The sequence below is a fragment of the Peromyscus leucopus genome, chromosome 4, assembly GCF_004664715.2.
Source record: "Peromyscus leucopus breed LL Stock chromosome 4, UCI_PerLeu_2.1, whole genome shotgun sequence".
Lineage (NCBI taxonomy): Eukaryota > Metazoa > Chordata > Mammalia > Rodentia > Cricetidae > Peromyscus > Peromyscus leucopus.
Genome location: NC_051066.1, coordinates 64,985,473 through 65,012,111, shown reverse-complemented (window position 1 = coordinate 65,012,111; position 26,639 = coordinate 64,985,473). Strand labels below are relative to the sequence as shown.

Here is a 26,639-nt window from a genome sequence, read left to right as displayed (position 1 = left end):
TGAGTTTATTTAGTGTTGAATAACTGTGTGTTGTGTGTGTGTGTGTGTGTGTGTATTTGGGCCTTTGTTCTTAGACTTTGGTAACATATTATAGACTTATCCTAATTAAAAGAATAAAATGGTTCCGAAAATAGTCTTAAAGTACAAATCATATCACAGCACTGTTTTTCTCAAAATCTTTTTGATATTTTTTTTCTTCTAAATTTTTGTTTTACCATGGGTCATGTATCATCCTCACACCCTCATAATCTCCATTAAATATTCTTTCATCTCTGTCTCTTTGTTAAAATGTCATGATTTTCTTTTCTTCTTCATCTTCATACTTCAGTAAATGTAAAAACTGTAGAAATAATAACACCAATTATTTTCCATAAATACACAAATGAAACAAAATTTGGGACTTGGAAATGATTCAGTTGCTAGAGTTCTTGTATCAAAGTTTGAGAATCCAAGTTCTCATTCCTAACATGCATGTAAAAAGCCAGGAATGGTTGAGCATGCCTGAAATCCTAGTGTTGGGAGGTGAAGATGAAAATTCAAGTTCCCTGGGGAGATATAGGAATCAATAAAGTAAGTAAGTAGCTGAATTGTTGGGCTTCAGAGTTAGGAAAACACACTAACTCAAAGAATAATGTGGAAATCTACAGAAGAAAGCACAGTAATGTTGACTTCTTACCTTTCAGTGCACACACATCACACACATTCACAAAATAAATAAGTAAATGATTGAATAAAACATAAATATAGGGGTCCATGATAAAAGGAAATAGAAGCTGATAGACTTTAAAGTTGCATTACAAGATATGAAAATGCTCATACAAGATATGAGCATACTTTGATAAAAAAAATTAAACCAAGCTTTAATGAAAACCCTAAAATTGTATGTTTTTTCACATTTATTCTTCTCATACATTACATCCTGACTGCAGTTTCCCCTCCCTCCACACTTACTAGTCCCACCCCCACCTCCCCACCCTCAGATCAACTTCTCTTCTGTTTTCCTTCAAATAAAACAAGACAAAATATAAACAAACAAAAAACCAACAAAAATTGTCAGGCCTCCAAGGAATACTCACCCAATGTTACCTAACAAGATACAATAAATCATATTGTGGTTGGATATGGCAACCCAATAGGAGGAATAGGGTCCCAAGTATAGACAAAAATGTCAGAGACATTCCCCACTCCCATTGTTGGAAGTCCCACAAGAACATCAAGCTACACAACCCTAAGGTACATGCAGAGGGCCTACCTCAGACCCATACAGGGGATTTGTGTTGGTCTCTTCAGTTACTGTGAGCCCCTGTGGGTTCTGCTTATTTGCTTCTGTGGGCCCTGTTCTTGTGTTGTGCTCCACCCTGTTGGGGATGTCTTTCTGTATATTGTAAATATGTTGTTCTGATTGATTGATAAATAAAACACTGATTGGCCAGTAGTTAGGCGGAAAGTATAGTATAGGCGGGATAAACAGGGAGGAAAATTCTGAAAAATAAAAGGCCCTGTCAGGAGACAGTGCCAGCCATGGCCACTGCTGGCAGGAAAAGCAAGATATAAAGAAACTGGTAAGCCACAAGCCATGTGGCAAGGTATAGGTGTATAGCAGTGGATTAATTTAAGATATAAAAGCTAGATAACAAGAAGCCTGCCATGACCATACAGTTTATAAGTAATATAACTCTCTGTGTTTTTATTTGGGTGTGAGCAGCCACAAGCCGGTGGAACCAAAAAAACTCCAGTTACAAATTGTGCCCAACATGAAATAAATGTTTCCACTTAAATCTTGAGAAGGCTTAAAAAGCAAAATAAAACAAAACAAACAACAACAAAAGGATTCTAAAACAGAGCCACAAACAGCTTCCTAGTTTTCTCTCTAAAATTAGTGACAGCCTGTGTGCTTGAGCTACTCTATGGTGGGTTTGTGGCATGCAGGCTTGACCTAAAACATGGCAAAGATGAGGCATGTACAAGCCACACATTATACTGTGTGATGGATTTAGCCTATGCTAGTATAGACAAAAAAAAAAAAAAAAGAGATTTCTGGGCTACACACTGCTTTGATAGAGTTGATAGAAGCACAGACCCACTGCTTCTGAAAGTTGATACACAGGGCTCCCAGACCCAGAGCTGGTGGTAAATGTACCACTGCCATGTTGGAAAGCTGAGGTGGGCAGAGTCATTCAGTACTAACCACTGCAGTTTAAAACAATAGATTCTCAATAAGACAGATTCAGATGGGATAAACCTCTAAACAGTTTACAATGTGTGTAAAAATATATGTAGACTTAAACAAATATAGGTTTATATATACAGTTACATAAAAATAGATAATTTTGAAAAATAAAGTCTTTAAATAATAAAAGTAATATAAAAAATAAGCCATATAAAGATAGATGTCACACAAAAAATCTAGATTATGTTGTCTTTGGAATTTTTAACTACAGAAAGACATATGATTATAAAGGCTCTACATAATGTTTGGCTGTGGTTTTAACATGCGGTTATATGATGAATGTGATCCATTAGTTACTCTGACTCCAAGACACCACAGAAAGGTGGAAAGGATTTCTCACAACTGAAGGTCATGAAAACAAGATTTGACACTTAACAATTTTCATTTGGTAATTATAAAATTTGAAGACACAAAAATAATGCATTAACTTTTATTATATGGTTTATCGCTTTAGAACAAATGACAGTGCAATATAACTAAATTAATCAAAGTTCTGATTTCATTTCCTTGCTGTAATACAACCCCAGGACCAAGGTAACTTGGGGAGGAGACTTTATTTGGCTTAAAATTTCAGTGCAAAAATCCTTTATTGAGGGAGGTCAGGGCAGGAACTCAGGGTACCAGAACCAGGGAGACTGCCTGCTGCCTGTTTGTTTGACTTTCTTTCTGGCTTGAGCTAAGTTAGCTTCTATAAAAATACCAGAATTGCCTGACTATGAATAGTTCTGTCCACAGTGGCCTGGGGCTCTCCTCCATCAAGATAGTACCCCACAGACATGACTATAAGCCAATCATGTTCAGGGAATGTTTTAGCTAATGTTTTCTGGTGATAATACTGTACTGTGTCAAAATTACAATTGAAGCTAACCAGGACACCCATCTTTTTGTAAGGTATATCCCATACCAAGGGATTTCAGCTTCTCAAAATTAAGAACCCATTTCCTTCAGGTTACCAGAGCTACTGTGTAATGTCTGATTCTGTTCTTACCACTTATCACTCAGCAATTCCACATTACATGCACAAGGGGAATCACCATTCCCACGATTGAATCTGGCTCCAGACATGTCAATTTGATTCCTATTGTTTGTCATTTTTGTTGATTTAGGACAAACTTCCTTCATGGACAGCACTGGTTAATCTTAAAGTCACCATTCTCCTTGACCTTCTAAGAACAGAGAATAAAATCATGTGGCAACAGAAGTAGACATCAATTTATCTCTTGCAGAATGCTTAGAAAGGCTTGCTTTCAATTTTTATTTGTGGGACATATACATATTCAATGTCTTTCTTCATTTTAAAATGTTCACTTTAGATGAAAAATGGGAAACAAATTGTACATACCATTTAGCACTCAATTATTAAATAAAATGTCTCACAAATTAAAGGGACTGAACAATAGTAAAATTTGATTATATACTGTTCTGATTGTGAAAAATATTGGATCAGACAGACAAAAAATTCAAGCGGAGATTTCACGAATACCAATATTATCAGTTACAATTGCAGAATCCTTTAAACAGAGCTTCAAAAGCCTTTTATAGAGTTCATATCTTTACACAAGAAGAATGTTCCAAAGATAGATGTATCCTCTTCTCAAGTTTTCCAAATTCCCAACTTTTTAAAATTTATTTACTGCTTTTTTTCCATTAAAAGAAAAATTGTGTATATAAAAATTTGTAGTTTGGCACTGATAAAAATGACAGCTATGGTTCACTAATGCAATGGATGAGATACTGATTAAGAGTTTCAAAATCCCTAACCCTATTTTACCCCTTTATTTCTGCTTCATCTCCTAAGTGTAATGTTCCCCCGTACTTCAGCCATGCTAACAATGACTATGCCTTAAAATGTATCACAAAGTCTTATTCCCTAATTGTTCCCTATCTCACAGGTACTTGACATTTCCTCTATTCTGACTTCAGCTAGCCGTGTACATTGTAGACTAATAGACCAGGTCCAATACCATCCTCATAAACTGTGATGGCAAAGCCTTGTGTCAATGGAGAAACAAGGTGCTGAAGAGAGCAGACCATGCAACATTGGCAGATGGAATTTCTGTCTATAGAATGGAGCCCAGACATGATATCCATTGCTGTATTACAGTAGCAGTGCTGAAGTGGAGGGGCTAACTAATTATTTAGATCTCAGATATACATTGTAAGTCCAAGATACCAGATAAATTGGAGCTGAAGGATTTAGAGCTTACCGTTCTGACTTTTGCAAACACTTTTGAACAATCATTTCTTGCTATAAACCATTCCCTTCTTGAATAGAAGATTTGCTTGTGCAAATATATGTATAAGGCATCTATAACTTGTTTTTAATTTTGTAAGCACTTACACTTAATAATTACTTAGTATATTCATCTCTGATGGCTAGATTTCATACTTCTAGAATATACTGTACAGTCAGTTGTTGAAGAAAACTCATAAAATATAAATATTTTAGCAAGCCACAGCATGGCATGCTGGATAATGTTCAAATAGGTAAGATATATTCACCGGTGCAGTAGAATCATGACTGTTTTGAGTATAAACCCTTTGAGACTGAAGTTGAAGTATGGTCAATAGGAGGGAACACATACCTTGTACTGAAAACACAGCCAAAAGCCTATGAAGAACAAGGTCACAAGCCCTAGGAGAGGATATATTATTATTGTTTTGCTAAATAAACATTATGGCAGCTTTCTAAATATTCACATTTATATGGATAGTCTAGGGCACCTCTTAGTTATAAACAAAATAGCTCCTTTTTAAAAACTATTTCTTTATGCTTTGAGAATATAAAATAATTACATCTTTTTTACTTTCCCTTTCCTCCATCTGAAGGAAAGGCAGCTAAGTAATTCTGAGAATGGGAGAGATACTCTTCTCCGGGAAAAAGCCCACCAACTGGTTATCCTAAACCAATGATCATCCCAGACTAGCTTCTTTTTACAGTGTGTGGAAATTAGTGCATAGACTCACATCTCTTCCAAGTACAGAAAATAAGTAACTCTTCAATGGTCAGTCCTAAATGGCACAGCTATATTACCTCCTCCAACATCTGGAAAATATTTTAAAGGGATGGCAGAAGGAATGAAAGACATTGAAAGCAAGAGGATGATGCTATGAAATGACTTATACTGGATATGATAGAGAAATTGGAATCACACAATACTGGCACAAGATTTAATCCTGTAACATTGCATCATTGATAAAGAATGGACTCATGAGTTCTCTCTCTTCATTGAGGAGATATTGACAGTTAAATATTGCTTGATAAGAGGTACCACTTTCTTCAGGCATATATTAACATGAGTGAAGTTGAACAAACTCGAATAAATAATTCCTGGCCCAGGCACATACAAGCAACCTTATAGTCTGTGGATCATAAACAAAAGTAGCAGATACAGAAGGACCAACTGAGAAGAATGGGGGGGGGCGGGTCATCAGAACAAGAAGGTAATATGTAGTCATATTATGATAATACCTTGTATATATTTGTGAAATTGTCAAAAAGCAAATAAAATATTCCTAGAGGGAATCAATACATCTATTAATGAATGCAGTCCTTGCTAGTATTTTCCTAAAGCTATACAAATTATCCTCATGAATTGATTGGTAGATTCCTCATGACAAAAATTGGCTTTTATTTTGGTTAGTACACAAGCATTCTACTTTAATTCTGCATAGAGATGCTGCATTCTATACATTATATAATAGTGTTTTATTGCTTAGAGTAATACTACCTTAAAGATTAGCAGCTAGAAACATCTCCACCCCAATATTTTAAACATGATTTTGGTTGAGAAAAGAAGTTTTTATAAACAATCAAATGAAAAAGTACATGAAATTGTGCCTGCGAAACTCCTGGGACCATAAACCGTACAAACCCTGAGGGAGCCAAGAATAGGTCTCACAGGTGGATCAGACACTCAAGAAACCCACATTAAACTCTATTTATTATTAAAGTGGAACATTGGCTTTTATTTTGCTTTTATGCTTAAAACACAATGCAAAAAAATGTTAGAGAAGCATTGGTAACATTCTCTTCTGACATTGTGAGATTTGCTCTTCTCTGTTACACATGGCAGGAAGCACTGGATACAAACTGTGTTTTGATGACCAGTGAATGGATTTCACTCCTCAAAAAATGGGGCATTGCTATCTTCAGGATTTTCATACAACTGACATAAGGTTAGACATATAAACTTTTACATCTCCAGAGGTTATTTAAATTGTGATAAAGCAATTTATAGTTTAGGTGATGTGGTCAAGACTCTGTTTAAATCAAACAATGATTTTTCATTTTATGAGTGTGTTTTTGAGAGAGTAATATAAACGCTAATGATCAATATCCTTATTCTAAATGGGCAATTTTATTATGAAAATTAGAGCATATAGAAGGCAGTAAAATGATACACATGGACTCAAGAAAATAAAAATACACACAAATATATCCACAAATATACACTTAATTGTAATAGTAATAGCCCACAAATATATACTTAAAGGTAATAATGGCTCACATGTCCATAAAAAACAGTCTCCAGATTGTAAATTCTTTCCAGCCCTTCTTCCTCCCTTCCTATCCTACATGCACCACTTCTCCTCCTCCTCTATGTCTCTCCTCTCTCTGTCTCTGTCTCTGCTTCTCTCTCTCTCTCTCTCTCTCTCTCTCTCTCTCTCTCTCTCTCTCTCTCTCTCTCTCCTCTGCTTTCTGTCTTCCTGGGCAGTTCTTTCTTCCTTGTTTTCTTGTCCTCTGATGATCATGCATTTCTTCAAGTTTACTGTAGTCAATTATAATTTCACATTTCCACCTTTGTGGTGAAACCATATAATATAAAAGAGCCAAATTTTGTGTTGTCTATTATCCATTCAATCATAATTTATTTTTTTCTAAATACATGATTATGATTATGTATGTATTATGTATACTCACCATTCTGATATTTGTATGTAAAGGTTGTATGCTTTGAGGTTTTATAAAAAATGCTGATAGGGTTACAGCAGATTGAGACTCTGTTAATCTCTATAATATGGCAAATGAATATTAAAAAATATGTACTATATCCACAACCTAACACTAAAACATGGCACAAGAAATAACATTATGTTCAAAGTTACCTATGTTACAAAACGAAGAGGCTTCTCATTTATGTCTACTTAAGTTCCCCAAACATTAGTTTTTTTTTGCCTCAGAACTGTTTTAGGAAAATCTAAATTGAGGCTTTGAACTGCTTTAGGGCTGGTAGTCTGGCTTGATCATTCTTCCAAAATGAGCTGATTCACCAAGTCATCAAAGAGGAGTTTCAGAAATCCATTAGGAAGGATAGGAGAAGAAATAGAGAAAAGTACTTTCTCCAATGTTTCAAAAATAGTAAGATAAGAAAGTTGAGACACTTAGGGACAATAGCAGATCAACACTGAGGGGAGAAAAGGATTAGTTGTTTTTGGAGAGCATCTTTCCCAGAGAGCTGTAGAAAGAAATTTCCATTGACACACAAACAAGTAATACATTTTTTATTGATAGCTAGTAAGTATACATGAAAATATGGTGAGTTTATGGGCTTTAATAAGAGCAATTTCAATTAATATTTGAATTCAATGATTATCACTTGTAATAACAGTTTTATTTTTTGAAATACACTTCAAAACAATCACTTAGAATAATAACCTTTCAGCTCATCCTTCTGATATTTTTGGATTTTACAGATATTTTATATTAACAAAGAAATTCTGTTCCTTGTAGATATCCTGGTGCTACAATTCGCCTTGTTGATAAGATAGTGAGCCATGTGGATAGTTGGGCACAGGGAGACAAATCTTCCAAAGTTACTGCTCAAGGAGATGACTAAAGATATCCTGTATAGCTCTGGAATTTTCAAGACTATAGCTATTAAAGAAAAGAAGTCCATGTACTGTTTCTCCTCTTTTTCAGGTACACAGAATTGTTTAAAATAAAGAGGATGCCAGTATTCACAAGTTCCTTTTGACTTAGAGCTTATAGAATATATGATAAAAGCTGTGAAGCTGACCTAGTGTGGTGTCACATGTTTATAATCCTAGTACTTTGGAGGTGGAAGCACAATAATCAGGAGTTTAAATTCATTCAAGCTATCTGGTAAGTTTGATTTTAGCCTGGCTTCTATAGGACCATGTCAACCCCATTGAAACAAACAAACAAACAAACAAACAGAAAAATTTAATCAATTTTTTACTTTAATGGAGCCTAGAGCTTGGGATGTGGTACTGCACTCACTAATGTATGGCTATTTTGATGTCAACATGCTTTGTTACCTGTTTTCAAAATATATTGTTATTTATTCTTTAAGAATTATATACACATAAAAAACATATTGTGATCCTCTCATGCTTCCCCTATGTATCCTAGACTCTCAAAGGGCAGAAAGCAAACATTTTTAAAATTTCTTGTTGATTTTGTATTTAGTCTAATTTTAGATTTACACAAATAAGATAGAATGGAAGCCTCCAGAATATCACTGGCATTGAGTCACTAGACATGGCCACAGCTTTACTTATGCATTTGTCAAGATAGTGAAGAAAAAAATGCAAACATTTGTCTTATCTAAGTAACAGATTCTACTTATATTTAGATTAATTTTCAATTATTCTTTCTATAGCACAAAATTCAATTTAGAGTAAAATTTGTTTTAACACCTTATGTTAATCATCTCCTAAATGATGTAAAATCATAACCCTTGTGATCATAACTATATAACTATACTGTAGTCTCCACTTTTGTGTTTTAACTTGTTTTATTAGAAAAATGATATTGCCATTTTTGTTGAAATTAATCTTACATAGAATGTCAAAAGATGATGCTAATGTTTACTTATTTTAAAATTGACATTAAACCTATATACTTTGGAACATACCACTCAGGGCTTTTTTTCTGTAAGATGGTCTTTATAATATACTATTAATTATTCAGAACCTTTGAAAGTACTGTGGGTTGAAATCATCATATCTTGCAACTATGAAATTAATCATTTTGCTTTGTGAATTATTATAAATAAATTTACTTGAGAGCTTTTGTCATGCAAAGCAAGAGTGGTATGTAAAATTGGATTCTCTGGTGCAAGTAATTGTCTGGGTTGTCTGGGGCCACTTATTCTTAGCCTTTAATATCTCTTCCCACAAGTTTTGGTTCCATAACTATTACTATTGTTAATTTTTTTAAATGTGCATTGGTGTTTTGTCATGGGTGTCTAGTCTCCTGGAACTGGAGTTGTAGACAGCAGTGGCCTCTCATGTGGGTGCTTGGAATTGAACCTGGTTCCTCTTGAAGAGCAGTCAGTGCTCTTGACCACTGAGACATCTCTATAGCCCCTTCTTATAATTATTTTTATATGATCAAAATAAAAACTTTGATGTTTTTCTGTTAAATCTTTCTGTGCAAGTGAAATACATGAAATAACTAACATCAGTGATATTTTGACATTTTCATTTGACCTTCTGTAACCTTGGAGAAGAGTAAGTAGGCTGTTTATAAACATGTTTTAGAGTTAATTCATATATATTTCAAATTATACACATTGCCAAACTATATTTTCTGAAAAAAAAGTCATATTGTATTAAAAACTGGCAGGACCTTAAGCCTCAAGAGTCTAAAATCTTATTCAAATGTAATTTCTTCTTCAGATATGTGCTGCTACCAGTTTTCATGTTTAGCTGATGGGATGCTCCCTTCTGATTCCTCACCATATACAATTCCGTTACCTCTATCCAGATACCTTTCCCACAGGAAGAAATTAATAACATTATTTAACCTTCGCAGAAAGAGGGAGATGGCAGAAAAACAATGCTACTCTGAAGTTTTCACTGAGGAAAACAGTCTTTACCCAGTTGACTCTGTGGTGACCTCTTGGGTGTTGGCATTTGGGTCTCTTAAGATCCCAGATTAATCATCTACTCTTTGTTTTATATCTTAACAACTTTGTTATAAAATTTGAGGAAATAGAATCAATAACCTTTGCCACATACTTTTGACTAGGGGATGAGTCTTGAAGCTTACAGTAGCTTGTAGTCTCACTAATTTCATTTAGTTTTCATGACAGCATCCTGATTTTTTTTTATCAAGTTTTGGTCAGATTTTAAAATGATAATTTTTTTTATTTTATTTTACAATACTATTAAGTTCTACATAACAGCCACAGATTCCCTTGTTCTCCCCCTTCCTGCCCCCCTCCCCTTCCCCCCAGCACACCCCCCATTCCAACCTCTCCAGAGCAAGGCCTCCCCTGAGGACTGAGATCGACCTGATAGACTCAGTCCAGGCAGGTTCAGTCTCCTCCTCCCAGATTGAGCCAAGCGTCCCTGCATATGTCCCAGGTTTCAAACAGCTAACTCATGTAATGAGCCTAGGACCTGGTACCACTGCCTAGATGCCTCCCAAACAGATCAAGCCAATCAACTGTCTCGTCTATTCAGAGGGCCTGATCCAGTTGGGGGCCCCTCAGCCTTTGGTTCATAGTTCATGTGTTTCCATTCTTTTGGCTATTTGTCCCTGTGCTTTATCTAACCTTGGTTTCAACAATTCTCCCGCATATAAACCCTCCTCTTTCTCGCTAATTAGACTCCCGGTGCTCCACCCGGGCCTAGCCTTGGATCTCTGCATCCAGATTCTTCAGTCCTTGGATGGGGTTTCTGGCACAACTATTAGGGTGTTTGGCCATCCCATCACCAGAGTAGTAGGTCAGTCTCGGGTGTCTCTCAGCCATTGCCAGCAGTCTTTTGTGGGGGTATCTTTGTGGATTTCTGTGGGCCTCTTTAGCACTTTGTTTCTTCCTTTTCTCGTGTGGTCTTTATTTACCATGGTTTCCTATTCCTTGTTCTCCCTCTCTGTTCTTGATCCAGCTGGGATCTCCCACTCTCTTTCCCTCGACCCTCGCCCTTCATGGAGAAATGGCTGAGATCTACATAAAATGATAATTTTAAAGTAAAATTTCAACATTTTTCAAACATACAACAGATTGAAATTTCTTTAAATAAGTGTAGTTTAATTTTTTTGATGCTAAAAATACTGTTCATAGTTGTAAAAGAATCCATAGTGCAGCCAGATTTTCAAGTGAACAATTTATCACTTCTCTTGTTGTTAGATAAGGTAGAATTCTGATTCATCACTAAAGATTAGTCATCCTGGTCTAATTCATGCAATATCATACAATATTATTAAGTTATTATCCTTTGTTCATATATAGAATATAGTTTCTAAATGCTTTTTAACATTTCACTTAAAAATATTGAGATAATGATATAAAATGACTGTTCTAAGATATATTATTTCTTTCCTCCAAAATAGAGCAGATTCTTTCATTTCAGTATTTAAAATGTGTCCATTATAAGGTATTCAAAATTTTATTCTCATCTCAATTCTGCATGTTATATAACTAGACACTTTACAAACATTGTGTTTCTAATAGAAATGAATTACAATAACTTTGCATAAAGGCACACCAACTTGTTAATAGTGATTATGTAAACTGCATTAAGTATTTGTTTCCTTCCAATTATAGATGTACTAGAAGACATCTTACTTTCTCATTATCTTGTGATCATGGAAAACCAGAGCTATGTCACTGAGTTCATATTCCTGGGCCTTTTACAGAACTCAAAAGTTGAGAAAATATTGTTTGTTGTATTTTCTTTGGTCTACCTTGCAACTATTGTGGGCAATATGATAATTGTGGTGACCATTATCTACAGCCCTGCACTGCTGGGCTCCCCCATGTACTTCTTCTTGATATTCCTGTCCTTCCTGGATGCATGCACTTCTTCTACTGTCACACCCAAGATGATTATAGACTTCTTCTATGAGAGGAAGAGCATCTCCTTTGAATGTTGCATGACACAACTGTTTACAGTCCACTGTTTTGCTGGGGCAGAAGTGATCATCCTGTCAGCCATGGCCTATGACCGCTATGTGGCCATTTGCAAGCCCCTTCACTATTCTTCCATCATGAACAGGAGGATGTGTGGCATTCTGGTTGGAGTAGCCTGGGCAGGAGGCTTCTTGCATTCTATCATACAAATTATCTTCATTTTGCAGCTGCCCTTCTGCGGACCTAATGTCATTGATCATTACATGTGTGACTTGTTCCCATTACTGAAGCTTGCCTGTACTGACACACACATATTTGTCCTTTTGGTATTTGCCAACAGTGGGTCTATCTGTATCATAATCTTCTCTATTTTGCTTGTCTCCTATGGTGTCATATTGTACTCTCTGAGATCCCACAGCTCTGAAGGGCGACTTAAAGCTCTCTCTACCTGTGGATCTCACATCACTGTTGTGGTTTTGTTCTTTGTCCCATGCATATTAACATATGCAAGACCAACATCTGCATTCTCCTTTGAGAAAAATGCTGTTGTATTTACTGCAGTCTTGACACCATTGCTCAATCCTATGGTTTACACTTTCAGGAATAAGGAAATGAAAAATGCTATCAGGAAAATGTGGAAGAGATTGACAGCAGTTTCTGACAAATATTAAATATTACCATTATTATGCTGTGGAAGTGGATTAATGGGTAGGAGCACTTCATGCTGTGCTAAAAGAAGGATGTCAGTTCTGATTTCCAGGACCCATGTCAGAAGCTAGGCATCACAGGGCCCTTTAAGTTAGTGTTGGATTAACAGAGATAAGTAGATCCCAGAAGTTCAGAGGACTGGTAATCTACTCAAACACAGAAATCTGAAAGTTCATTCCAAACTTATCCCAAGGCAATCAGGTAATGTGCAGCAGATGAACATGGTCAATGTGGTCCTATGTAATTGTATATATGTGCACATGCACAAACACTGTACTCTCCTCTTGTGTACAAACATGTATATGCTACACAGCCACTTTTTCATCCCATACAAATATCAACAAAAAAGGGCACATTTCAAAGATAATGGAATGATAAAGAAGTCAGTATTTACCTACACAGCTATTATGTTGTTAGGTATTATACAAATGAATTGACATTATTCTTTAGAGGGTTCTTCAATGTTCTATGTGAGAAAACATTGTTTTCTCTTTTTTTGTGATTATAATTCAATACATTATTTCTCTACTTTTTCTCCCTTCAAACTATTCCACATAAACCTCATTGCTCTCTTTCATGATTATAGCCTTTTTCATTAATTGTTACTATGTGCACATATGTATATACATGTATATTCTACATATGACTGCGTCAGTCTGTATAATGTTACCCATATGTATGTTTTCAGGGCTGAACTTTTCATATTGGTAACCAATAGGCATTCTCTTTCCTGAAGATTATTTCTCCCCCAGTCTCTGGTTATGGTGACACACACTGGTAGGATATGCTGAAGAGGCAGAGGCAGGAGGATTCCGAGATATCTCTTTTTGAGATTACATATTTATAATGAATTGACAAATTAGTATTGTCACATAAGAACACTAGTTCATGTGACAATAAAATTACAGCTTTATACTCTCATAAATCTAATGAAACATTGGAAGAGGTTTAAGTATTAAAATGCTTGTCCATTTAAACAATGCCAATAATATGAAAGTTGGTTGATAACCTGAATGGGTATTGAAATTAATAAAAATACTAAAATTATTCCAATGGGAAAAATAAGATTCTAAGTAATATTGTGAGACATCATATCCAAAAAATGCAGCAACAGAAACATGAAAATTAGCCAAGTGCATGATGTTTCTGTATCATTTGGCTTCATTTTTTAAATTAGTCCCATTCTTGTCTGTTAGAATATTTGAGTAAGTTATTTTATTTCTTGACAAATAAGCATGAATAGACTATCTGAGTTTCTCTTACGTGATGTCACTAACACATCCCAATGAGCTCTGTAACCTAATTCCATAGGGGAAAATCTCATAAACTCTTTCTCTTCAAATTCATGCAGGCAGGCATTGGGCATCCCTTTACTTGTTAAGATGCTGACAGCATATTCCTCCTACTCGTTATAGAGAACATGAAACCAAAAGAAACCAGATTCAAGATTAGCTGTCATAAAAGTATATATTTCAAATTATTTACTGATTTTATTATTCTAAATCTTCTCTCTTTAATATATATATATATATATATATATATATAATTATCAATGAAGGTCATTGAAATTTAAACATATTCTCTATTACTTATGTTATATCATCTGTAGGTTGTCCAATTAAATTTACAGGAAAATAATTTACAGGAAAAAGCATGCTTTTTCTTCAGTAGTACTCACAGGCCAATTAAATTTTATGGGCAAAATTACTAAATACTCATAGTATCATGCTATATACAATATACATGGAAAACCCAAAGTATTAGAGCCTGCAGAAGATATATAACATTTTATTATATTCCCATTGGAGAATGTATAATAATTAAGATGTAGATCTAAACAATATCTGAATAAAGTATGTAATAACAATATCAGACTACATACGTATTTAAAATTTAGACATTTTGGGGTGACTTGCCCACATAATCTCTGTGTTTGTCATTAGACTCAGAGGAAATGCATCTTCTTGATGTCCTTGCCCTATAAAGAGGATATTTTACCTCAAACTTGTTAAATTGGTCCTCAGGAATTATCATAGAAAATGAACACCTGACATCACTGGCTCAACTGATATATGAAGCTGCTAATCCAATGTTTAAAATAAAATCATGAAATAGATTATTTTCATTATAATATACTATTCAAAACAGGTTTATTTTGTTCCATCACATATCAAAACCAAATGTTTTCCTTTTCTTATTTTAATTCAAAATATTCTGTTGTAGATTCTGGTAATGATGTGTCAGGATAAAAGTGTGAGAGGTTGGGTAAATCACCTCTCCTGATGGATGTGGAAGAACTGAAATGGGAAACTGAGAACTCAAGACAAGAGACCACAAGAGGAACACTGCACCCCAAGTTCATTCTTGTTGTTACAGCTCCATTGTAATAATTGCAAGTTCACAGTCAAGTGGAGAAGCATGGTTTACAGGCCACTGTGTTCAAGGGATTGTAACAAACTTTTTTTTTTCTTCAGAAAGACATCTGAGGTATGTCTTAAGTGTTCTTTAGAAACTCAGGAAAACAACAAGCATTCTTGTGTTTCTTCACACACTTGTTGACAATATTCCTTCTTGATAACTGTCAACATTGGGTGGTTGTTTCTGTGTTTGTGTCACAGATTCATTATATCCTTACATAACCTTAACTCAAACTCCAACAGAAAGGAAATTATATTTTTAAGTCAAGAGATATATACTGAAAACTTCTGACCAGTTTTATTTACACTAAAGATAAAAAGTTTCCCAAGATTCTGCTAACAGTTGTTTCAGCTTTCCATTTCCTTTTCTGTGTTCAATTTGCTTAAGCATGACAAAACTCATCAAAATGATAACTTTCAAGCTAATACTCAATTGGTTTTTTTGCCTAATGTATTTATTTGAAGATTTGTTTTTCCTTTGAGACCAGGTTCCACTGTGTACTCTTGCTGGCCTGTGTAGAAAAGACTGGCTTTGAACTCAATGGGATCCAGTGTTTGCCTCTGCAATGCTGATCACTTGCTTTTCCATAGCTGGCCACATTCAATAACTTTTTGGAACACGTTGTTAGTATTAAGAGTGAAAACGCTTATTGCTTTGTCTAGCCTATGAGTGGAGGTGCCTAGCCTTATTGCAACTTGATATGCTATATTTGGTTAATAGCCCTGTGAGGCCTCCCTGCTGTTGGATGGTTGTCCTGTATTCTGTGACTGTGTGTTGCTACAATTAATTGATAAAGAAGCTTCCTTGGAAAATGGAAAGATAGGTTATAGTCAGGTGAGAAATCCAGGCAAAGTTATAGCAAGAAGAAAGGCAGAGTTAGGGAAGATGCCACAAGCCACCAAAGGAGCAAGATGTAATAGAAAACAGGTAAAGCTACTGTCCATGTGTTGATACATAGATTAATAGAAATGGGTTAATTTAAAATGTAATAGCTAGCCAGCAATAAGCCTGAGCCATAGACAAAACAGTTTTTAATCAATAACAACCCCCTATGTATTTAGTTGGGACCAAGCAGCTGTGGGACACATGAAAACTTGTGGCTACATTTGGCACCCACCATTGGGCATTGATCCACATGGACCTGAAAATCTTACAAATGTTTCTAAACACACAGCAATGGAACCATACTGGGTTTCCTAGTCTCATGTTTCATGCCATCATCAGGACCAAGAAGTGTCTCTAGACAGCTGCCTTGGAGATGGAGCGGCCACCAACTGCCATGAGCTAAGAGCCATCACTCCCACAGGTACAGAAAGAATTCTCCCAATCTCTGCCTGCTGACTTGAGAGCACAGCCTTGTTGAAAAGCTGAGCTGGGCAGATCCTGCAGTCAGGGTTGCTGCTTCAGTCCTAGACATGCAATTTAGCAGTTTAAAAGCTCTACTGGCCAGAATAGGATTACAGATACACAATAAAAAAGGTTAAGATTGGAAAAGACCTCTAGATGGTTTCAATGTTTTTAAAAAATATACCTAGGCTTGGGAGATAAAAGAAGTCCTTAAGAAAGAAATAGAATTTTTAAAAAGCCATATATTTGATTGTAGGGGCTGCTAAGTTAAACCAACACACATAGCTTAAAGGTATCTTGACTTTGGAAAAGAGGTACTTCTTTTGTTTCCACAGAAAAGGAGAAGCTGTGGATTCATTCCAGGTTAATATGGTTCCATCAAGAAAGACCCACTGTGAGGTCTCCAATGGTAGTGATGGGCCCCGGTGATTTAACATTCAGAACAGCTTCAAGACAGCTGGCTGAGATGTTGCAGTCTCACAGAGACTACTACTCCAGTTATGACTTGAGCTTAATCTGACGTTTTCTCAGGATACCCATGAGATGGCCAGCACACCTTCCTCTTCCCCTTTAAGAGGTCATGTAGGCAGGCAAGATGCGCTGTCTCTATCAGGCCAGCTAGCCCAAGGTCATGGACAGAATAAATACCCACTACATCTCTCTTTTTTTTTTTTAATGCAAAGAGGAAGAATGGAACAGGACTGGGAAAAGAGGTGGGAGAGAATATTGCAGTCAGGATGTAATATATATTAAAGAAGAAATTATATATATTCACTATAAATAGTGGAATTCAAATAGTCATTTCTATCTGGAAGTAAGCAATAGAGAGCTACTTTCAACTAAAAGAATACAGTGATGTTTCAGAAACAATATTTTCTTAAAGTATAACTGCAATAAAAGTACTGATTAGCCCAAATCTTATTTTCATTCATTTTTTAATTATTAAGATTCTTTTTATTCATTTTACATACCAACCACAGATCCCCCTCTCCTCCCTCCTCTTGCTCCCCAGCCTTCTCCTGCAATCTACCCCCCATTTCCACCTCCTCCAAGGCAAAGTCTCCCAAGGGGACTCAGCACAGCATGGTACACTCAGTTGAGGGAAGTCCAAGGCTACACAAGGTGTCCCACTATAGGCACTGAGTTCCAAAAAGCCAGCTCATACACCAGGGACAGATCCTAATCTCACTGCCTGGGGGTCTCCTAAACAGTTTAAGCTAAATGACTCTCTGCCTATCCAGAGGGCCTAGTTCCATACCATAGGGATTCCACAGTATTGGTCCATAGTTAATTCATTTCCATTAGCTTGGCTGGCCATCTCTGTACATTTTCCTATTATGATCTCAATGTCCCTTGTGTATATAATCCCTCCTCTCTCTCATCGATTGGACTTCTGGAGCTCTGCCTAAAACCCAGTCATGGATCTCTGCATCTGCTTCCATCAGTCACTGAATGAAGGCTCTATAATGACAGTTAGGGTATTCACCCATCTTATCATCAGAGTAGGCCAGTTCAGGAACCCTCTCGACTCTTGCCAGTAGTCTAAGGTGAGGTCATCCTTGTGGATTCCTCGGAATTTCCTAGCACCCTGCCTCTTCCTATTCCCATGATGTCTTCATTTATCACAGTATCTCTTTCCTTGCTCTCCCACTCTGTCCCTGTTCCAGCTTGAACCTACTTTTTCCCTATGTTCTCATCTCCAGTTCCTTTTCAATTTCTCTCCCTTTGATCTTTTTGTTGTTGTTGTTGTTGTCTTATTGCTTTGGCTAGAACTACAAGTGCTATATTGAATAAATATGGGAAGAGTGGACAGCCTTGTCTTGTTCCTGATTTTGTTGGAATCAATTTGAGTTTCTCTCCATTTAATTTGATGTTGGCTGTCAGCTTGCTGTAAATTGCCTTTATTATGTTTTTGTATGTTCCTTGTATTCCTGATCTCTCTAGGACCTTTATCATGAATGGGTGTTGGATTTTATCAAAGGCTTTTTCAGCATCTAGTGAGATGGTCATGTGGGTTTTTTTTCTTTCAGTTTATTTATATGGGGTATTACATTGACAGATGTTTGTGTATTGAACCATCCTTGTATAAGTATAAGCCTACTTGGTCATAGTGAATAACTTTTTGATGTGTTCTTCCTTTTGGTTTGGCAATATTTTATTTAGAATTTTTGCATCAATGTTCATGAGGGAGATTGGTCTGTAATTCTCTTTCTTTATTGCATCTCTGTGTGTTTTGGGTATCAGGGTAATTACAGCCTCATAAAAAGAGTTTGGTAATGTTCCTTCTGTTTCTGTTGTGTGGAACAGTTTGAAGAGTATTGGAATTAGCTCTTCTTTGCAAATCTGATAGAATTCTGTATTGAAACCATCTGGTCCTGTTTTTTTTTTTTTTTTTTTTTTTTTTTTTTTTTTTTTTTTTTTTTTGTTGGGAGAATTTTAATGACTGTTTCTATTTCCTAAGGGCTTATTGGTCTTTAAATTGTTTATCTAGTCTTGATTTAATTTTGGGATTTGGTACCTATGCAAAAAAATTGTCCATTTTTTTTCATATTTTCCAATTTTATGGAGTACAGGTTTTTGAAGTATGACCTGATGATTCTCTGAATTTCCTCATTGTCTGTTGCTATGTCTCCCTTTTCATTTGTGATTTTGTTAATTTGGATGCTCTCTCTCTGCCTTTTGTTTAATTTGAATAAGGGCTTGTCTATCTTGTTGATTTCCTCAAAGAACCAACTCTTTGTTTCATTGATTCTTGGTATTGTTCTCATTGTTTCTATTTTATTGATTTCTGGCCTCAATTTGATTTTTTCCTGGTATCTATTCCTCCTGGGTGAGTTTGCTTCATTTTTCAAATCTTGAACTTTTTCCTTCACCTGTTTAATTGCTTTTTCTTGCCCTTTTTAAGGGGTTTATTGATTTCCTTCCAATTTGTTTTTCTTTTCCTTAATTTCTTTCTTTTTTTTTTTGAGACAGGGTTTCTCTGTGTAGTTTTGGTGCCTGTCCTGCATCTTTCTCTGTAGACCAGGCTAGTCTTGAACTCACAGAGATCCACCTGGTTCTGCCTGCCAAGTGCTGGGATTACAGGCATGTGCCACCACTATCAGGCTCATCCTTGATTTCTTTAAGGGATTTTTTATTTCCTCTTTAAAGACCTCTATTATGTTCTTAAAGGCAATTTTTAGGTCGATTTTTTCTGCTTCTTCTTCATTGGGATATTCAGGTCTTGCTATTGTAGAACCACTAGGTTCTGATTGTGCCATGTTGGTATTTATGTTGTTGACTGTATTTTTGCACTGGCATCTACCCATTTCTTCCTCCACTCAATGTAAGCAGTGATTGTGTTTTAGGAAGCCTCTGTTGGTCCGACTGATACTCTTGGTCAAATGGGAGCTCTTGGTCAAATCAGGGCTCTTTGTCCAATCACTGCTGATGGACTCTGTGTCTCAGGGAACAGCTTAGTCCAATTGGACCTAGTAGGGCCTGTCTCAGGGAGCAGCTATTCCCAGTTGGTGCAGGGTGGGCTTATGGCTCTGGTGGTTACTTGTGCCACAGGGGATGGTTGGCTTGGCAAAGGAGTGGAGGAAGAGGCAGCTACGTGGTCCTTGGGTCTCCAATGGAGGGGGTGAGGGCACAGAATGTGTCACCAAGGCTTAGGGGCCAGAGACCTAGTCTGCCCAGTCCAGATATGGGGCCTGTTGCCGACTACTACAGGGTAGGGTTATGGCTCTGTTGGTCACTGGTGCCACAGGGGATGACTGGTTTGATCAGTGGGGTGGGGGGAGACTCTACTGCTCAGTCTCTACAGCTGCACTGTCTGGGGGTTGGGAGGAGGAGCACAGAATGTGTGCCCAGAGCCTAAGGGTTAGAGTACTGTCCTGCCCAGTCTGGAGATGGGGCATTACCTGTTTCCAATTGGTACAGGGTGCAGCTTAAATCTTATGTTGTTTCTATCTACCAAAAATATAGTTACTTTTACCTTGGCCATGAATCATTTTCACAACTTCAGACTTTCTCATCTACTGATTATTCTTCTCTTTACTCTGTGTTAAAATATCATTTTCTTTTTCTCTGGTTCTCTAACTTCAATAAATATAAAAACCGTAAAAATAATAACACCAAGTTGTAGATGTAACCAACCGTCTTATTAAATAAGAAACACAGAACCAATGTAAAAGAGAAAGCCAAGAGGTCAGAACTCAGAGCTAAAATCTCACCCTTCCTCCTGCTGTGGTCATAGCTCCCTGAAAGAGAGCTACTTCCTGTGTGTATGTCTTTTCATAGTCTTTTTGTTCTGCCTTCTCATTGGTTGTAAACCCAAACACGTGACTGCCTCGTTACTGCCTGTATGTACAACCCCCCAGGTTTTAAAGGCGTATGTCTCCAATGCTGGCTGTATCCCTGAACACACAGAGATCTACCTAGCTCTTCTACCAAGTGCTAGAATTGAAGGCGTGTGCCACCACCAACCACACTCTTGCTATGGCACTTATAGCTCTGACCCCCGGGCAACTTTATTTATTAACATACAATCAAACTCACATTTCAGTACAATTAGAATACCAACATATTTCCCCTTTTCTATTTTAATAAAAAGGAAAAAAAGCAAAAGGTTATAACTAACAAAAGAAAAACTATATACAAAAGTACAATAACTATATATAATATATACAAGTAATAAATACCTAAACAATGTCTAGTCCATTTGTATTTGACAAATCAGAGAAAATAATTCCATTATGTATCCTATTTTGGTAAGTCCAAAATGTATCTAATTCACTTTCTATCCTAGTTAATCTTCAAATATAACTAACCAACCTTCAACTATAACTAACTAATCTTCAACTCCTTCAGAAACCCAAGAAGGAAATAATATTAGCTAACAAAAATAAAAACAGGAAGTTCATGCAAACAACTTCCAAAATATTTGTGAGTTGACAGAAAATAGCCAGCTGCCTGGACAGTCACCTGAGGTTTCTCTGCAGTGTTGGGGCATCATCTTCAGCTTATAGGCTTAGCGTATCTGACAGACTCATTTGTGAAGTAGGATGTACACAAGGTCAACAGTTCAACCTCACATTGGGTGAGAGCAGTCCATGTACCAGAAACACCTGAATTCCACTAGTGTCATATCACGATTCAGGATTTTAAATTCTGGAAACTTGACGGTGTTTTGAATTCAGCTGTCCATTCTTCTTGACTGTGTATATATGGCTTCATCTCAGCATCTCCTTCTTCTCCATATCCCTCTATTAAATGCCAGTCTACTATTGAGAGGCCTGAGTTTAGTTACTCTTCAAGAATAACTGTTTCAGCTGCTATTCCATTGCACAACAGAAGTCATTGGCCCACTGCCTATTCGGCTGACTTTGAAGAAAAGGGCACTGTACCTTTTCTGGATTGCGAAGTCCACTTCAGGGATGGGGCCATATTGTCCTGGCCTCAGAAGATGACTTTTGATAAAGTCATAACCACACTTGTTTTGGCAAAAATTGGTAGTCCTTTGTTTCATGCCCTGTCTGTCCATTTTGTACTGTTGATTTGAGGATACTTTGTTGTCCAGTGGCTAACTTTTGCAACAATGAAAGTTAACTCCAGATGCAGTTTCTTCAATGCCCATATTTTCTCTGAAGTAGATTGATTGGTACTGCCAGGAGCTGACAAGTCTCAAAAAAGAAAAATTTCTAAGTTATTAAAACATTTTAAATGCCATATTCTGTACATCTCTGAAGGGTTTGAAGATGACCTGTCTATCTCAAATATCTCTACTCAATTTTTAAGACATATGTAATATGACTACAAGTTCTATTGTAATGTCTAACTACTAACTTTCATTTTTTTATATCCTAATAGTTGGTAATAATAACATTCAAGGATCAGAAAATTGCATTACATTGTTAAATGAAGGATATAAATACAATTAGAAATATACTTATAGCATTTTCTAACAATATCAATTTCAAATTTGTATACAATATAAAACAATCCAATCCAATGTAAAGTATTTAAAACTAGTAATTTTTTTCTTTTCTTTCTTTCTTCTTTTTTTAAACAAGAACCGTAAATCTAATTGCCTTGGCTTAGCCTTTTTCCTAACCCTTGACAACAACTTGTAACCAACCCCGCTAAACACTGAAAATTATCCCAGACCCAATACCCATTAAAAAGACCAAAAAACCACCCACCCCACACCACCTCTTTGGGAATGTGGGCGTCGTATTCTTAAAATTGCTTCCTGCTGGGTATGGGCGAAGTTATCATTATCCTGAAAAAAAAAATTTAGGTAAAATTGTCAAATTCTAGAAAGGTAACTATATCCTTTATTATTATCCAGTCTGTGTATAATGCCAAAGTTCAGGGTTTATCTCAAGTCCTTATTCAAGTAGTCTTTGAGAATGGATCATCTCAGCTAGTCATCTAAAAATTGCTCTGAGCACCTTGTAGTTCAATGTTGATCTGTAGATGATGTTTGTCAGGTTAGTGTCCATGTGGAATTGTTGTTGTTGGGGGCCCCATCTTCTTTCTGGAGACTTCAGTTGATGTTAGGCCTGGCTGTGAATTCCTGCAGAAAACTGATAAGAGACTCGAACACAAAGACATATATATGCAGCTAATCGAAGCCTGTTTTCTAGAATTAGTTAGTACTCTATATGACCATTCATATCTTAACAAAGTTTAAAATGTCTATCTATCTATCTATCTATCTATCTATCTATCTATCTATCTATCTATCTATTCATCTATCTATCAATCATCTATCTATCTATCAATCATCTATCTATCTATCATCTATCTGTATTAATCTTGTAAATTTTGATATAAAATTCATACTTTAAGAAAAGTTTAAAGAATAAGAATAGAATCAAAGAGTTTGAGATTAGTAATAGAATAGTCCCTTAATTAATTTGGCTTTTGTCCTGTCCCATAGCAGAAGATGGCTCTTTTATTCTGGCATGATACAGGGAGTTTGCATTCTCCTTTTAACAACATGCTTGAGTTTAAAGAAGGAGAGAGCCATTCTCCAACTCCAAAGTCAGCTTTAAATTTTAATTGAACTGGGACTATTAGAAGACCAATAATGTTAAATCTTTAGAGAAAAGCAGAAACAAACATTTAGGAAGACATAAAATTTTTTAGATAATATATACCCATATGCCATTTCACTCCTTTTCCTGGGATAGATGATTTGTCCTTTTCCTTCAGTTGTCTCATTTGTCCTGTGTTCTTCAGATTCCTTAACCTTCATTCTCCTAAAAGACAAAAACAAAAACCTTTCCCCAAGACTAATTTTGGGGATGTTCCTTTTTGACAAGTTATTTTCTGATTAAATGAAAAGTCATGTGTTACTGGTTCAAGTTAGTTTAAATTGGATGTTCATGCTGGTTGATGAACTATCACCTCCTCTAATTAAGAGGTCTCTCTTGTTCAAATCGAACCTTTATCAATTTTGATGGTATCCACAGCTTATCTTCTCCTGTAGAAACAAAAGCAAAACATCATCCCCAACTCAATACATACCCTGGTTTCCATTCTGAGGTCAGCACATCCTTAAAGTATATAAGCTGATTTAATTCTGTAGTTTTTTCTGTTATCCAATGTCTCTCTGCAGCTGTTGTTCCTTTCTTATTGGCATTGAGAAAACTGAATGTTAATAGAGCATTATGCAGTCTATTTCTGGGGGGATTTCTTACCCCTTTCTGTTTATTTAGCATATCCTTTAGATTTCTGTTTGATCTTTCTATAACTGCTTAACCTATAGGATTATGTGGTATACCTGTAATATGATTTATATTATAATAAGCAAAAAAACTGTTTCATTTTAACAGAGACATATGATGGAGCGTTGTCAGTTTTGATTTGTGCAGGTATACCCATGATGGCCATAACTTCTAGCAAATGAGTGATTACAGAATCAGGTTTTTCAGAACTCAAAGCAGTTGCCCATTGAAATCCTGAATAAGTATCTATTGTGTGGTATACATATTTCAGTTTTCCAAATTCTGCAAAGTGAAACACATCCATCTGCTAGATTTCATTCCTCTGAGTACCCTTTGGGTTACATCTTGCTGGTAATGGTGTTTGATTATAGAAGGAACAAGTAGGACATTTCTTAACTATTTCTTTGGCTTGTTGCCAGGTTATGGAAAAATCCTTTTTTAAACCTTTACTATTGACATGATCTTTTTTATGAAATTCTGAGGCCTCCAGCACATTTCCTATCAATAATTTATCAATCTCATCATTGCCTTGTGCTAGAGGGCCTGGCAGACCAGTATGGGATCAGATGTGAGTTATATATAAAGGATGACTCCTTTTCCTGATTGTATCTTGTAAGTGAATAAATAGTGAAGTTAATTCTGAAGCATCAGGGATAAATTCTGCAGTCTCAATATGTAATACCACTCTTTCAGCATACTGAGAGTCAGTGACTATGTTGAGAGGTTCTGAAAAATCCATTAATACCAACAGAATAGAATACAATTCTGATTTTGAACTGAATTATAAGGACTTTGAACCACTTTACTTAAATTTTCTGATTTGTAACCTGCCTTTCCTTCTTTGTTGGCATCTGTATAAAATGTACCAACACCAGATATGGGTTTTTGCCGTACAATTCGAGGCAAGATCCAATCAGCTCTCTTTATAAGATCAATTCTATCGCTTTTGGGATATCTGCTGTTAATTTCTCCCAAGAAATTACTGCAAGCTCTTTGCCAAGGTTCACTCTCTGTCCATAATTTTTCAATGTCCTCCTTAGTTAAAGGTATGACTATTTCTGCTGGGTCTATTCCTGATAATTGACGAAGTCTCAATTTTCCTTTGCAAATCAAGTCAGAGATTTTTTTCCACATAAGTTTTTAATTTTTTATTTGGTTTATTTGATAAAAACATCCATTCCAATATAATATCTCCCCTTTGCATTAATAGTCCAGTAACAGAATGCCTAGAAGGTAAAATAACCAAAATGCAATCCAGCTTTGGATAAATATGATCCACGTGCCCTTCATGTACTTTCTTTTCTACCAAGGCCAATTCTTTCTCAGCTTCAGGTGATAATTCTCTTGGACTATTTAAGTCCTTGTCACCTTCTAAGGTTTTGAACAAATTATTCAGTCCATCATTTTTTACCCCAACAATAGTTCGTTCGTAGATGAGAAATATCTCCAAATAATCTCTGAAAGACATTAAGAGTCTGTGGTCTATCTCTCCTAATTTGCACCTTTTGGGGTCTAATTTTTTGTAGCTCTATTTTATATCCTAAATAATTAATAGAATCTCCTCTTTGTATCTTTTCAGGAGCAATTTGTAATCCCCAGCAAGGCAAAATTTTCTTTACTTCTTCAAACATTCTTTCTAAAGTACCTTCATTTGAGACAGCTAGAAAAATATCATCCATATAATGATAAATTATAGATTTAGGAAATTTTTTACGTATCACTTCCAATGGCTGTTGTACAAAATATTGGCACAGAGTTGGACTATTCAACATTCCCTGTGGGAGGACCCTCCATTGAAATCTTTTAACCGGTTGAGAATTATTATAAGTAGGCACCGTGAAAGCAAATCTTTCTCTGTCTTTTTCTTGTAAGGGTATTGAAAAGAAACAGTCTTTTAAATCAATAACTATGAGAGGCCATCCTTTTGGTAACAGAGTAGGCAAAGGAATTCCAGATTGTAGAGAGCTCATTGGCTGAATTAGTTTGTTAATTGCTCTAAGGTCTGTTACCATTCTCCAGTTACCAGATTTCTTTTTAATAACAAATACAGGAGAATTCCAAGGGCTGGTTGATTCTTCAATATGCTGAGCATTTAACTGTTCTTCTACCAGCTCTTCTAAAGCCTGGAGTTTCTGTGTTGTTAAGGGCCATTGCTGAAACCATACAGGCTTGTCTGTTAACCATTTTAGAGGTAGAGCTGTTGGTGTCTTTGGAAGATCATCAGTTGTTGTGCCCTGTTGTTGTATAATATGGATGGCTGGTGACCACTCATTAGAAAAATATCTTCTAATATTTCTCTCAGAAACATGTGCTAGTTTATGATTTGTTTCTGCGGTTGGAGGGATGTTAATCTGAGTATTCCCTTGTTGCAACAATCTCGACCCCACAGGTTCA

At 36.0% G+C, this 26,639-nt stretch overlaps 1 protein-coding gene across 1 annotated transcript; it reads left to right on the top strand.

The window, feature by feature from the left end:
* The first annotated feature begins 11,531 nt into the window (after window positions 1-11,531).
* LOC114683671 (olfactory receptor 4C15-like) lies at window positions 11,532-13,414 on the top strand. Its single transcript, XM_028857983.1, has one exon. The coding sequence runs from the start codon at window positions 11,793-11,795 to the stop codon at window positions 12,726-12,728; it is 936 nt and encodes a 311-aa protein (XP_028713816.1). The 5' UTR covers window positions 11,532-11,792; the 3' UTR covers window positions 12,729-13,414.
* The last annotated feature ends 13,225 nt before the right edge of the window (window positions 13,415-26,639 follow it).